Source organism: Malus sylvestris, chromosome 2 (genome assembly GCF_916048215.2).
Source record: "Malus sylvestris chromosome 2, drMalSylv7.2, whole genome shotgun sequence".
Taxonomy (NCBI): domain Eukaryota; kingdom Viridiplantae; phylum Streptophyta; class Magnoliopsida; order Rosales; family Rosaceae; genus Malus; species Malus sylvestris.
In genome coordinates, this window is record NC_062261.1 from 33,831,187 (window position 1) to 33,845,217 (window position 14,031).

General features: G+C 36.1%; 1 protein-coding gene across 2 annotated transcripts; it reads left to right on the forward strand.

The window, feature by feature from the left end:
• Positions 1–5,609: 5,609 nt before the first annotated feature.
• LOC126611453 (transcription factor TGA6-like) lies at positions 5,610–13,482 on the forward strand. 2 transcript variants are annotated; one of them, XM_050279748.1, is made up of 9 exons: positions 5,610–5,794; positions 5,906–6,127; positions 6,295–6,372; positions 6,462–6,521; positions 8,907–8,984; positions 9,114–9,165; positions 11,244–11,515; positions 12,206–12,454; positions 13,006–13,482. In XM_050279748.1, the coding sequence occupies exons 2-9, from the start codon at positions 6,062–6,064 to the stop codon at positions 13,150–13,152; spliced, it is 1,002 nt and encodes a 333-aa protein (XP_050135705.1). In that variant the 5' UTR covers positions 5,610–5,794; positions 5,906–6,061; the 3' UTR covers positions 13,153–13,482. The 2 variants fall into 2 exon arrangements, with proteins under 2 accessions (XP_050135705.1, XP_050135710.1); XM_050279753.1 differs by having other exon boundaries at positions 5,958–6,127.
• The last annotated feature ends 549 nt before the right edge of the window (positions 13,483–14,031 follow it).

Consider the following 14,031-nt stretch of genomic DNA (forward strand, 5'->3'; position numbering starts at 1 on the left):
ACGGTCATTTTAAGCTCTTGGAACCCCGAAAAAGGCGTGCCAAATCCATGTATCAAAAGATGCCACCGCATCCAAAATGATACTTTTTGCTTATTTTCTATCTCCATAAGCGCCTTGCCATGCACTTGGACAGTTTTTCCAGGTCCAGTGCATACAGTCGATGCTTCCAATCATCCCAGGAAAACCTCGCATCTCAGCCTTCTTCAGAAGCCTTTGCAAGTCCATCTCAGTAGGTCTCCGGAGGTACTCTGCGGTGTAGATAGATTCGATTGCTCCCATCCTCACTATCTCATACACTTGGTCTGCAGATGCTCCATATGCAAACATACGCAAGGCAACAATAATTTTTTGCTCAGGAATGAGACCCATAACACCAAAAGCATCTTTCTTTTGCACAAAGTAAGAATTATGGTCGCAAATAGCAATCATGATTTTGTTGAACAAACGTCGTTCCATTCTAAAACAACGTCTAAAATATGTATTAGGGAATGCACTATTACGGAAATAATCGTCCAAGAGCTCCGTACCTTGTCATTGCTTGCTTTTATCAAGGTGTGCGGAACTGCTGGGCCTGCAGATCTGAGCCACAACTTGGATGACTTGACGAGAATGTGAGGCTCTGGCCATTCTTGCTTCGTCATCTCTCCTCTCTAGCCATTATTGCTTCGTCATCTCTCCTTCTACACTACTTATCCTCTTCCTTCTCATTTTGGGCCACCTAGAGATTGAACATTCCTTCTAATTGGTTAAACAATTCTTCCTTTTGCTGTTCGATTTCCCACATCATCCTTGAAGAAGAAGACATTGTAAAAAGGAAGCAGAAACTATAAATAATGAAAGAGATCTTGAGAAAATTAGTTTGAGATTTCTGAGGATAGATGGTGGATTATATGGAGGATTCAGAAAAGATTATGTTGTAGATAATGCCACATGGCATGCCGTCATTTGTTAAAAATCTGATCGAAATCCATCATCAAAGATTGTAAACAGGTTGTGACATGTGGCGCGACGTGATTGGTTAATAATCTTATCGGAAATCTATCCTCAACGATTCTGAAAAAGATAAAGACACGTGGCACGATGACATTGGATAAAAATCTTATCAAAATCCATCACCAATAATTGTCTTTTTGGATAATGACACGTGGCGCAACAAGAGCGATTAAAAATCTTATCCGAAATTACAAACAAAATTATTTTGTATTATTTTATAAATAAATAAAAATACTAATATTTTATTGCCTATTGCCAGGGCTATTCAGTGTAGGGATGAAGATGCAAAAGGAAGTTACTGTTCATTAAGGGCAGTTAATGTTCACTGGGTGGATTAAATAATGAATAGCCCTAAGGGGCCTTAGCAACGGTGGAGTTGCTCTAAGGGGAAAGGGTGGGCTTAGCCTCACAATGAATTAGCAATAACGTGGTTCAAATTCATCTTTGGCGAGAATCGAACTCAAAACCTCTCACTTACAAGTGAAGAAGAATATCACTAGACTGTAGTACTAAGTGGCCTCTTTCTATAAAAAAAAAATAATATAAGATATAGACGTGACCGTTCAAATATAAGGGAAGAGAAAAAAAGAGGGGAGAGAATGTTGTGAGGTTCTTTTAAATGTCTTTCCTTGAGTTTATAATCTTTTCTGCGTGCCTCATTTCTTGGGAGGTTTGTTCATTGTTTCCAGCCAAACATTTATATACAATGTCCTTGAATTGAATTTGAGAGTATCGTTCTTCTGGTCACCTAGTGATCAAGGATTCATGGTTTAGTTGGGTTTAAGAGTCTCGCTCGTTTGGTCAAGCACTTTTGAATTTGACGTCAAGGGTTTGAGTGAACATGCATTTTTTGGTTGCTAAGTGACTAGAGAACATTTTAAAATATGATATACATGTGAAATGATTTTCATTTTTGGCCAATGAGCTAGAGTTGTAGGAATTGGATACTGTTGTTTTCTTAATCGTTTTACAATCAACATAAAATCACATAGCCAGTTTTCCCAATCTTTATTTTATGGACAATTTTCTTAATCGTTTTACAAACAACACAAAATGATATGAGTTTGCTAATCTGTTAATTAAATAAATCACACATAGATTACCATTGCAAGGATTTCTTATGTAAATCACATGACTTGTCTTTTATGAGTTAAAAGTACTTCAGGATCGTGTGATAAACAATTTTCTTTTTTTTTTTTAAATAAAAAATAAAATTTTTGTTTAGTAATAGAGATTTAAGTTTTTTTTTTTCAAAATCAAGCCAAATTTGGGAATATTTCCAAAATCAATCTTAATTTTAGTTTAGTGGTGCTAATAGTGGTGAGATATAGATATAGTGGTGACAACAGTGGAGTAGAAAGTAATTGTGTTAACAATGGTTATGAGGGATAGTTGCGGAAATTGTGGTTAACAGGTGGCCAGAATGATTGTGATGGAGCGATGGAGGTGGTGGTGGCCATAGCGAGAGTGATAGCAATGTAGAATGTAGTTGTGGTAGCGATGGTGGTGGGAGTGCTGGTGGCTAATAGCAGCGGTGGTGATGGCCACAATAGTGAGATGGCGGAGGTGGTGGTGGCCATGGTGACCGAAGGGGGAGGTGATGGTAGTGTATAATATGGTGGTGATGGTGGCGGCGGCGGCAATAACAGCGGTGAGGGTGGTGTAGCGTCAAAGATGGTAATGATGGTGAGATGGTGGAGGTAATGGTAGCCATGGTGGTGTGGGTGATAGAGTTGGAGAATGTTGAGGTGGTAATGGTGGTGGCGCCAATTGTGGCATGCATGATTTGATTTTTTTGATTAAAACTCTAACTCTATTTTATAATGTACCTTTGATTTTCTATTATTTTGAAAACTATTCTTGAAAAACAGAGGAAACATCATTTTGATGTTTTATAGAACTTAGGCTAAATTTAGTCTTCTACGTTTTTTGTTTTTTTTTTGCTTAATTTGTTTTCACAAAATAATTTGCCAAACACAGTTCCCACCTGTATTTGTATCTGCAAAACAAACAAATTTTTTTTTTTTTGCAGGACGGTAACAAACAGAGCCTAAGTTTTACAAATTCTAAACACTAGGTAAAGGGTACGTGTCCACTTGACTCATTTTTCCTTTAAAAATGCACGTAGAGAAATGTTGTTTTAACCACTCACTATTGAACATGATATATGGCATATATAATGAGTAAATATAGTTTTAATCTTCATTCTTAATATCAAATATAACAGTGAATGACCACTAATGCGACTCTTAAAAACATAACCACAAGGTTATTATAAGTAACTTTTTTATCAAAGAAGTAGATTTGATACACATACTAGAGAAATACTAGGAATATTCTCTTAAAGTGTGGCTCTTTATGGATTCACTGTTATAACAATAACGTTAATTCATATGCCAACATTATAAAATATTATGTCAATAATGTAAGTTCAAGTGACAAAATTTATAGAAAGTTTTACTTTTGAAAGAATCTTTACATACCAAACCACGTGCGTAAATAGTGCATCTTGGTTGGGCTCAGCTCAACTAGTGGGAGACTAGAAGCAGAGGATTAGAGCTCACGCGACGGACAGGTGCGCTGTAGGCGAGATTTGGGCGGTATTGAAAGGATGACACGATTTTCAGGCAAGGCAACTAAACCAAGCCGCAGAAAATGTCGAACCACTCAACATTCAACAATACACGATTTTCCTTATTTATTTATTATTATTATTATTATTATTTTTCACAGAAGCAGACGTCTAGAGATTGCAATTATTCAAACGTACGCACATTTCTTCTGGTAACTTGTTGGACCAACTTTAACAGTAAGCAATAAGTAACAGCACTCATGCGTGGAGATCAAGTTTTCTGCACTTAAAATAGGTGCAGTCATCTTGGAGCTCTAATTATTGACTGACATGTATTTTTAAATTTAATATTTATTAATTTTTATCATAAACTTAGGGTTCGTTTGGATGTTTTTTAAACTTACTGGAAGCATTTTTAGAGAAAATATTTTTTTTGTTCCAAAAGCACTTAAAATGCTTTTCCAAAATTTACTTGCATTTTACTAAGAATTGATTCCAAAAACATTTTTATCATAAGCGCTTTCAGTCATTTTAAAAGCACATTCAAACAAGCTCTTAATATGTGTCAAACAAGGATTAAGGCCACAAAAAGGCAACACTTATTTTGGGTGCATAAGATTTTATCTCTGATGGATGCACTTAACATGTGTTTTTTTGTTTTTGAACAAACGATATTATCTACAGAAAATAGAAGAAGTAGACTTAGCATCACAATGAGTTAGCAATAATGTGATTCAAATTCAATTTTGACGAGAATCAAATATAAGATCTCTCGCTTAATTGCACAAAAAATAGAAGGTTATCACTTATCATTCTCTACCAAACATGCCAATTGGTTAAAGAATTGCCGTGCATGAAGATTATGAACTCTATTTGTTAAAATTATTAAAGAGAATGATAGACACACATATTTTTTTTAATCTCTTACATATTTTAAAGAGAATGATAGTAAAGAATAAATGAAAAATTTGTGAAAAGTAATAAACAAAGTGGTTATAAAAAAAAGGGGTATAATAAGCTAAAACCGATATGTGAATATCAGCCCTCGTGTATAAAAATGTCTCAATTAAATATCCCTTCAATAAAAAAAGGTTAAGCTATTCACACATCCCATTTTATTTCTCACACACTTTTGATAATTTTTGTTCATTGATTTTCTTCAATTAACACAATTCGATGGTCAAAAATCAAAAGGAGTGAGTGGAAAGTAAAAATGAAAGTGTAAGTAGTACTACCCTAAAAAAAATCTATATATTACCTACTAATATTTTTTTCTTCCTTCAGAGGAACTTCACCAATATTTGTGGCAAAATCTGGCTATTTCACGTACCAAATGTTCCCTCCCCTTCCTAAAAGCACACCCGAAGAAAATTTAAGAGTGTGTTTGGTAATCTACTTGAATCTAACTTTTTAAACTCAAAAATAATTTTCAAGTTTTAGGCCTTAAAAACTTGTTTGATATGACTATTTTCAAAATCTGAACTCAAGACTAACTAAAAAGTATAGGCTGTTCTCTAAAAACATAAAAAGTGAATTTTTAAACTTAAACTCACTTATTTCTTTTCTCTTTCTCCTCCTCTCACTCCAAATCTATCTCTCTCTCCTCTTTTTATTTTTTTATTTTTTATTTTTTACCTTTTTCGTCTCTCCTTCAATCCGTTTTCTTCATTTTCTCCGTTCTTTCTCACTCCTCTTTCTCTCTATCTCATCTGATCTTCTCTCTTCTTTCTTTTTCCTTCAATCATTTCTTACTTTCTTTCCTCCTCTCTCATCTTTCTCCCTCTCCTGCAACCCCTTCTTCTTATATATCTTTGTTTAGTTTATGTCGTAAGATTTAAAAATTTTAAATCGCAAACTAATCAAGCTTTTGAATCTTAAAAAAAATTGTTTTCAAAAAATGTTATTAAGAAATATTTTAAGAAATGATAAAAAATTTTAAATACAATACCAAAAAGGCCATAATGTATTTAAATTTGTAAGTTTTTTATTTTGCCATAATTTATGAATTATTACTATTCTTTTATTTTTTTGTCTCTCTGGGAAAGACCAAAATTTTATGCTCAAGTGGAAAGTGGGTGGAGAGCCCTCCTGTCCGTCTCTCCTGAGTCAAACTTCTTAGGACATGAGCTGTTGATGCAGCAGGCACTCTGTTGAATTGTACAACTACCACCCCAGAAGAGTAAAGTGGTGGCGGAGCAGCCGCTTCCTCCTCCTGATCGCCGCCCCAAGGTCTCAAAATTTGCTCCTTTTCCCCTTCAATTTCGTTTCAACTTCTAGTAATGAAGTTTCCCTTTTGGGTTTTTTCTCAATTGAATTTCTTTGTTTGGTTTTTCGATGTAGATTTTTTTTCTTCTCTTTCTTCGTTTTTGCTCATTTGGCCGATACCAAACAGTTCCCAGCTGCCGTCAGAGGCTTGCAATCACAAAAGGGTCAACCTTTTTGCTGGTTCTGTTCTGCATCAAGTGGTGGTATTTAGAAGTGGGTATAGAATCCGCCATGGCTGATGGCAGTCCTAGGACTGATATCTCTACAGATGGGGAGACAGATGATAAGAATCGAAGGGTACTCTCTCTATTTCTCTCTCTCTCTCTCTCTCTCTCACTAAATTTGGGTCATACCAACTATTAAGAATCACTTGTTTTCTTCATTTCTGCTGAGTGGAACATTTGGTAGATGTTAACTCGTTTTTGTTGGCCATCTGACATTTTGATCACTCTCTGTATGTGCAGTTTGATAGAGACCAATATGCCATTGCTCCTGTGGCTTCTGATTCCAGTGACAAATCGAAAGATCCAAAAGATCAGAAGGTGATGTATAGGAAATCGATTACAAAGTTATGATATGTGAGTTGATCTGGCAGTGCCAAGATGCTCATTTGTTCGATTGCATTTTGCAGACTCTCCGTCGGCTGGCTCAAAATCGTGAGGCTGCTAGGAAAAGCCGGCTGAGGAAGAAAGTAAGGCCTTATTTTACTTTGTTTAAGTATATTATCTTTATTCATTAGCTCAATTACATTTCTTTTGCAGTTTGCCTTGATATATATTTAGCTTTACTTTTGTAAGTTCTAAGGGTAGTGACGACTGCTCAAAAACATGGTCGTGATTTTAGCGGAAATGGGATATTTAAAATATAGTTTTGATGGCAGCCCTCATTTCCACTTATTTAGTAGATTTATATCCTTGGTTGTTTGGGAAACAATAGGATAGACAATGAGTTACACACACGTGTCAGGTCTAATACGATAAATCTATCAGCTACTCCTTGTCCTAGCTTTGTGGATAATAAAAGCCAGCTGACGGTGAAGGTAAGGTCTGATGATTTATATCCTTAGTTGTTTGAGAAACAATATGATAGACAATGAGTTACACAATAGCACATGTCAGGTCTAATATGATAAATCTATCAACTACTGCTTGTCCTAGCTTTGTGGATAATCAAAGCCAGTTGACGGTGAAAGAAAGGTTTAATGATTTATATCCTTAGTTGTTTGAGAAACAATAGTATAGACAATGAGTTAAACAATAGCACGTGTCAGGTCTAACATGATAAATCTATCAGCTGCTCCTTGTCCTAGCTTTGTGGATAGCGGATGGTGAAAGAAAGGTCTGATGATTTTGATGCTCACTTGCGTTTTCATTTTCCTACCTAATTGTCTGTTTTTGTTTGTTTCCTTATCTGGCATGATTTCTTAACATTTTAGCGTAACAGTTAAAATTCAAAATTTTTTCATCATGAGCACTTCTTGAGATTGTGGATTTCAACTTTCTAATACAACAAGTCACCATTTCTTCATTTGCCTTGTTTACCTTTCCTGGTTTCAAGTCTTTGGTACATGCATCTTATAAAGCTTTGCTTCCTTCTACTCGTTTTATATCAACAAGTAATCTTAGAATCAGGAGCTGAATGCGGAACTAAGTTCTGGAAAATGGGTCCTGGCCAACTTTATTGGCTATAAGTTATAGCTGCGAGCTGAGATAAGCTTAACATGTCCTAACCTATCTAATCTGTTGTAGTTCTGGTGACGTTGATTCATCATAGCTTAACAGCATATCCGAAATTTAACCTCATCTGGGAAAAGCTTGGTTAGTTTAAAACTCAACTTCTAGTTTGCACATGTGCAACTTCAAATATATAATTCTAAGGGATCAAATAGGAAATGATACTCTAAATCATAGAACTATAATGAAGTTACCATTCTAAAAAGCAGCCTAGGCGCTAGGCAAAGGCTAGGGCCCCCGATTAGGGCCTAGGTGTTTAGTGAATCGGTGAAGGCTCTAGGCGGCAATTAGGTGGCTGCCTAGGCTGTCTAGATGGCTCTAGGCGGTCCTAGGCAGTTAAAATTTTATTTTATTTTATTTTATTTTTTTCTTTTTAGGTTAAAAGGTTTGAAGATAATTTTCTTGTAAAATAATTATTGACTGTCTTTCATGTAAAATAACATTGAATACATATTTCATTTTATGTATTCAATCAATTGTAGTCACTTATTTATATGTTTTTATTGTTTATAATAAACTTAACTGAAATAAAATAAAAAAAAAACCCACCTAGACCCCTAGGACTAGGTCCCTGCCTGCCGCCTGACTAGCGTCTAGCGCTTTTTAGAACCTTGATGAAGCATACGATCAACCAGCATTTTTCCAATTGGTTGGTTGGACAAAGCACATCTTTGTATGCATGTTACAGTTGATATAATTCAAATGCTTAGTAATCATCATTTCCCATTTGAGTGTGGTTGGATCCGTAACTCGCATTTCACCTTGATATATTGTCACGTTAGCTTCTCTCTTGCCTTGTGAATGCCAAAAAGTCTTCTTTAAGTAGTACTATCAGCTTGATACTGCCACAGGTCGATCACCTTCATACTTTCATACTTGAGTCTGTCTCTTACAGCTAGATCCTAGATCTCTTGGTATATTTCAATTGTTAGCTTTTTTTAGCTGGGATTCTAGATTTGGCGTGGAAATAGTAAGCCCAATGTCTGTCCTGCATTCCCTGCTAACAAAATCCTGGTATGGTTTGAGCTTGGATGCTAGATGAGCAATTATTGCTCCCTAGTAATTTGGTAGTCAAATCTATAATGAGTGTGTCTGGCATTTTGCTTGTTATATTTTTGTTTTATGAGAGTGGAAGCTGAATTCGCCGGGTCTCTTGTTTTATATTGCCTTGTCTGAATTTTTTTATTACTGAATCCTCTCGTAAGCATACTTTCTCTTGTTACATTAAATAAATAAATAGAAATGCATAGATCTGCATATTTATGTTTGAGCCCTGATGCTACGTTCATGCCTAGTTTTCTTGTAAGTCTTTAATGGATTGTATCTGTGTTTGTCAACTATAGGCTTATGTTCAGCAGCTGGAGAGTAGTCGTCTGAAACTGACTCAACTAGAGCAAGAGCTCCAGCGAGCCAGACAGCAGGTTAAAGCAATCACTTTCTTTACTATTGTAAAACCTAATGTATTCAAAGCCATAGATTTTCGGTGGATGACCTCTTTGTTAGGTTTTCATCTTGCATCTCTCCTAAAGTTATATTGTTCTTTTATTCAGGGAATCTTCATATCAAACTCAGGGGATGCTGCCCATTCAAATAGTGGAAATGGTATTTCTTCTTTCCTGAGTTTATTTTTGAAATTTTATCATTGAAGTAAGGGAGACTGGCTCCTGATAATTGTGGGATAAACTTTCCATCAATTTATACTTGTAAGTCAAATTGAGATGATTCCGTATCAATGGTTTGTTTATACCTATTTGTATGAAACAATTATACTCAGGAGAAAGATTGTGTTGAAACACTATATGCCATGAGTAGTTCACACTTCACACACATGATAATGCTCTATTGGAAATAGGAAAAGGAAACTACTCTCTGTCGGTTGTAATTGTTCACAAACACAATCGGAAGATTTTAGTAGCAACTTTTAGGGGAATTCTTGAATGTTTGTGTAGGGTACAGAGGTCGAATTGGTTAAGGAATTGTTGAGGATGAAGAGTGGCATTTGTGCTTGATTGGGTATACTAGATTAATGGGAGTTATTTATGGTGGTTGCATCGGTGAACATTGACCGATTGCATTATTGCAGTACATGGCCCTGGTGACAGTGATCTAGTAGTTAGTGACAAGGTTGTTTTCAACATTCTGATGGGTGGTTCCTGATTTCCTTACTGATAAGCTCTGGAATCTAATAACAATCGGATTTTCATTCTTGGCAGATCATATATATGTTGAACTTACCAGGAAAAGAACCAAACCGACAGCATTATATTGCTTAAAGAAACAAATGTTTTTTCAGGGTTATTCTTTATTTTTTTCTCCTTTAATGAAATTTGTTGTGGGTAAGTTTACCGAACAAATTTTTTTGTGGGGATATGGAAATGAAGTCAGATTTTGGGAAGGCATTTAGGAGAGTCAGCTCTTTCCAATCGTTATTTTATATTTTCTGCCAGGTTTTTTTTTCAACTGCAACATGGTTCTCTTTTTTGTCTTCGATCTTCATATTCGATTGGAATTTAAAGTTCTGAAGAGTGAGAGGTCCACTAATGTACAGCATTATCTATGGTCTGTTACTCATTTGGTAGCTTTTCTTGTACTTATTTTTTCTTTAAATTGGTACAATCAACCTGATCCTTCCCTTAAGCCATTTAAGTTGATTTGGAAGGCTGATGATCCAGCAAAGGTGCAAACTCTCGCATGGCTGCTGGAACATGAGCGATTAGATATTTATGCAGGATCCAAAGAAGGTCCTATGCATACTGATCGCCATACATATTGGATTGTGTTATACGAATGCAAGGGGAGAATGCTGACTACATTTATGTTCACTTTCTTTTTACTAGGCATATCTGGCATCACTTGTTGGAACCATTGATAATGGTGTGTCTGAGAAGCTGTTTTAATTTTTGTCATGGGGTTTTTTAGTTGAGGGGCTAGCATGTTCACCTCTTGGAGATATGCTGTTTTAGCTCTCATGAGGAGCATTTGGCTGGAAGTAATAGGCGGTTCTTTGAGGACAGTAAGGTGGATGCAAATTGCAAAGTTACTCCGGGATTAAATTAGATATTAAGCTTCTATGGTGTAGTTGAAAATGTATTTCAAAAGGCTTTCCTTGTACTGTATTATTTTTTATTGAGGCGCTTGATGTTTGATAGTTTTGTGGTCATGTTTTGGATGGTTAAATAAGATGCTGACAGATTTCTTGTTTGTTTGATCTGAATTCAAACTCCCCCAGTACATATAAAGTTTCCTATAAACTGCCTCTACCTTCTTCTCCTACAGTCCCTTCATCAGCATCTTTTAGTTTCTAAGATATAAAATCTCCACTTGCATGAGAGAAGCAATTTTAACATGCGTGAGAGGGCAGTATTCCAATTTATGAGCCGCTAGATATTTTTGTGATTTGGTCTTAAGGATAATATACTAATTTTATGTTTTAAGATACATTTGAAGTAGAATATGGAATTCCTTCAATTGCATCCAGCAGTGATAAAGTTGGTGTGATTGACACATATTCTGTTTAAATTTTTTAAAATAGGCATTTTAGGTGCACTAATATTTATTTGCATGCAGACAGGCTACGGAAAAAAATTAAAGTTTTATCATGCTTTTTAGATTGGTCCTCTTCTCTTAATTTAGTTCCAGTGGATGAGGTGGGTTATCTTGTTCACTGTATCTCCTTGCAGGGGCCATGGCATTCGATGTAGAATATGGACGGTGGCAGGAAGAGCACAATCGGCAAATTAATGAACTAAGATCAGCAGTAAACTCTCATGCAAGTGATACAGAGCTTCGTATTATTGTAGATGGAGTCTTGGCGCACTATGATGAGGTCTTTAGGCTGAAGGGCACAGCAGCTAAAGCTGATGTATTCCATTTGTTGTCTGGTATGTGGAAAACACCTGCTGAGAGGTGTTTCTTGTGGCTTGGAGGTTTTCGTTCATCGGAGCTCCTGAAGGTGAAGCTCTTTCTCATTTCTTGACGGCTTTGATGTCATAGGCAGATCGGTAATGTTGTTAAATTAAATGTTCCGCATAAGTACGCTACCATAGTTCAGTTTAGTCATTTTGACTGCTAAAATGTACAAAAATATAAAATTCATGCGACTTCCAGTACAAATTGATGAAGTTATATGTGGTGCGACAGTCTTGTTTGTAGGTCAATCCAAACCCTAAGGTTCTGCTTAAAGACATTCATTTCTGCCGATTTTCGGGTTTCAAATTTCGTTCTTGAATACTAATCTGTCACTCATAGAGATGGAAATATCTCCTTGGGTTTTGTCTTTAACGTATCTTCTTTAAATATACTCTTTGTTGGATTCAGTCATATAGGCTAAATAGTCAGATATTTTTATCCCCACTTTACTGTGGAACGGATAAAGACTTGGCATAAAGAGGCATCTGATTTTCCAACTTCACTACTACGGAGGTTGAGATTTATGTATATATGCATGTCCATGCACTTTTAGGGATCTCTATGTGCTTGCTTTTTTTCGTTTGCTAGAAGTTTCAACTCACGCTCTGCACATTTCCTTGAATTTTTTTTTCTTTTATAGGTATGCATGAATTTGTTTTGTATGTGACGTCTTTAATATTGTGTTGGTCTTAATCCCTTCTATAAAATTTAAAATGAATGAGTATATGTGCAGCTTCTTGTTACTCAGTTGGAGCCTCTGACGGAGCAGCAGTTGCTTGGGATTAACAACTTGCAGCAGTCATCCCAACAGGCAGAAGATGCATTATCTCAAGGGATGGAGGCATTGCAACAATCTCTAGCTGAAACTTTGTCCAGTGGATCTCTTGGCTCCTCAGGTAACTCGGGAAATGTAGCTAACTACATGGGTCAAATGGCCATGGCAATGGGAAAGCTAGGAACCCTTGAAGGGTTTATCCGCCAGGTAATTCATTATAGTTCTGTATCGTTTACTCATTTGTGTAGTCGGTACTGTAGCATATCACACATATAGTAATCATCGATGTGAAACTGTTATGCGTAAATACAACAAAGCATAAGATTGGACAAAAACCAATTGCTCCATTGACCAGTCCCGCCTGTTAACTTCTTCTGAAATGTGAGAATGCTAAAACAGATTGATATTTAGATGATCTCTGAAATAAGTATCATTTGAAAGCTATATGGCTATCATTTTTATCCTACAAGCTAACATGATTGGGGTTTATGAAGAATTAGTATAGATTACCCAACCTGTCAAAACCTCTTGTCATTATTTCGGATTGTGTGATGGATGTAAAACCAGGCATGAATTTGTTTTACGCGCCTAAAGGTTTATTTGGTAAGATATGTTGTTCATTAGCAAAATTCGATATTGTCACACGGCTGAAAGATAACAAAATACAAGTATTCAGTTTCACTGTTTTTCGTGTGTGCACTCTTGCTCTGTTATAACTTTTTAAAGTGCCTAATCTGTTCATGGGCTTGTAACATCAGGCTGACAATTTACGGCAACAAACACTGCAACAAATGCACCGTATCTTGACAACCCGCCAGTCAGCTCGTGCACTTTTGGCTATACATGATTATTTCTCACGGCTACGCGCTCTTAGTTCTCTCTGGCTTGCCCGCCCAAGAGAGTGAAATGCTCCCAACCTGATTGGTAAATCTGTGGCCTGCAAGGCATCTGAATAGCAATTGACTCTCTCTAGTACAGCACCAGGGTTACTTGGTTATCATTACAAATTTTCTTTTATAGATCTTCTCTGATGCTGTAGCTGCAGAAATTGTATCGTTAGTGCTAATCCTGTAATTCTGTAATTTATTACCGTCATTTTAGTCATCGTAGGATCGAGTAATGCTTATTATTGTTAATAATTATAGTCTTATGATTTGTGAAATTGTAATTTGTGACTGAGTTTCGAAATGAATTTTGGATTAAGGAAATGCATGATGGTTTTGACTAGTTTTTAACATTCAAGTTGTCTGCTAATTACAGCAGTTGATTGCAAAGAACATGATACATTACTTATGGCCCTGTGGCTATGTTATTCTCGTTTTGTAGTGGCAGAATTTTTGCAGTTATCTGCCAACTAGTTTCGTGTAACGATCCTAGAGAGGCGAGATTGTTGTTGAAACCAGTCCTCAATTTGCTAGATTGTTTGTTTTGATAAGACGATTTTATAAAGTACACAAATTTTTGGGAAGTAGATCGAACTTGGATGCAAGGAAACGAGCACATGGACTTGACTATAATATTCAATTGGAAAAGTCATGGCTTTTATTTTCTTCAGAAAACTTGATTGTCATCCTCAGAAAAGACAACATTGTATTCATTGGTTTTTTTTGTACCGACAGTGGGAGAGAGGGTACCAAACTTGGAACCTAGAGTGGAGGGATTAATGCTCTTAGCCACTCGACGCACAAGCTCCTTGTAAACCTAATGTTCACGTTACTATATACATTCAATCATGACAATGTACCTAACAAAAAGGATCACAGTCAAAATCTAATTTGACAATA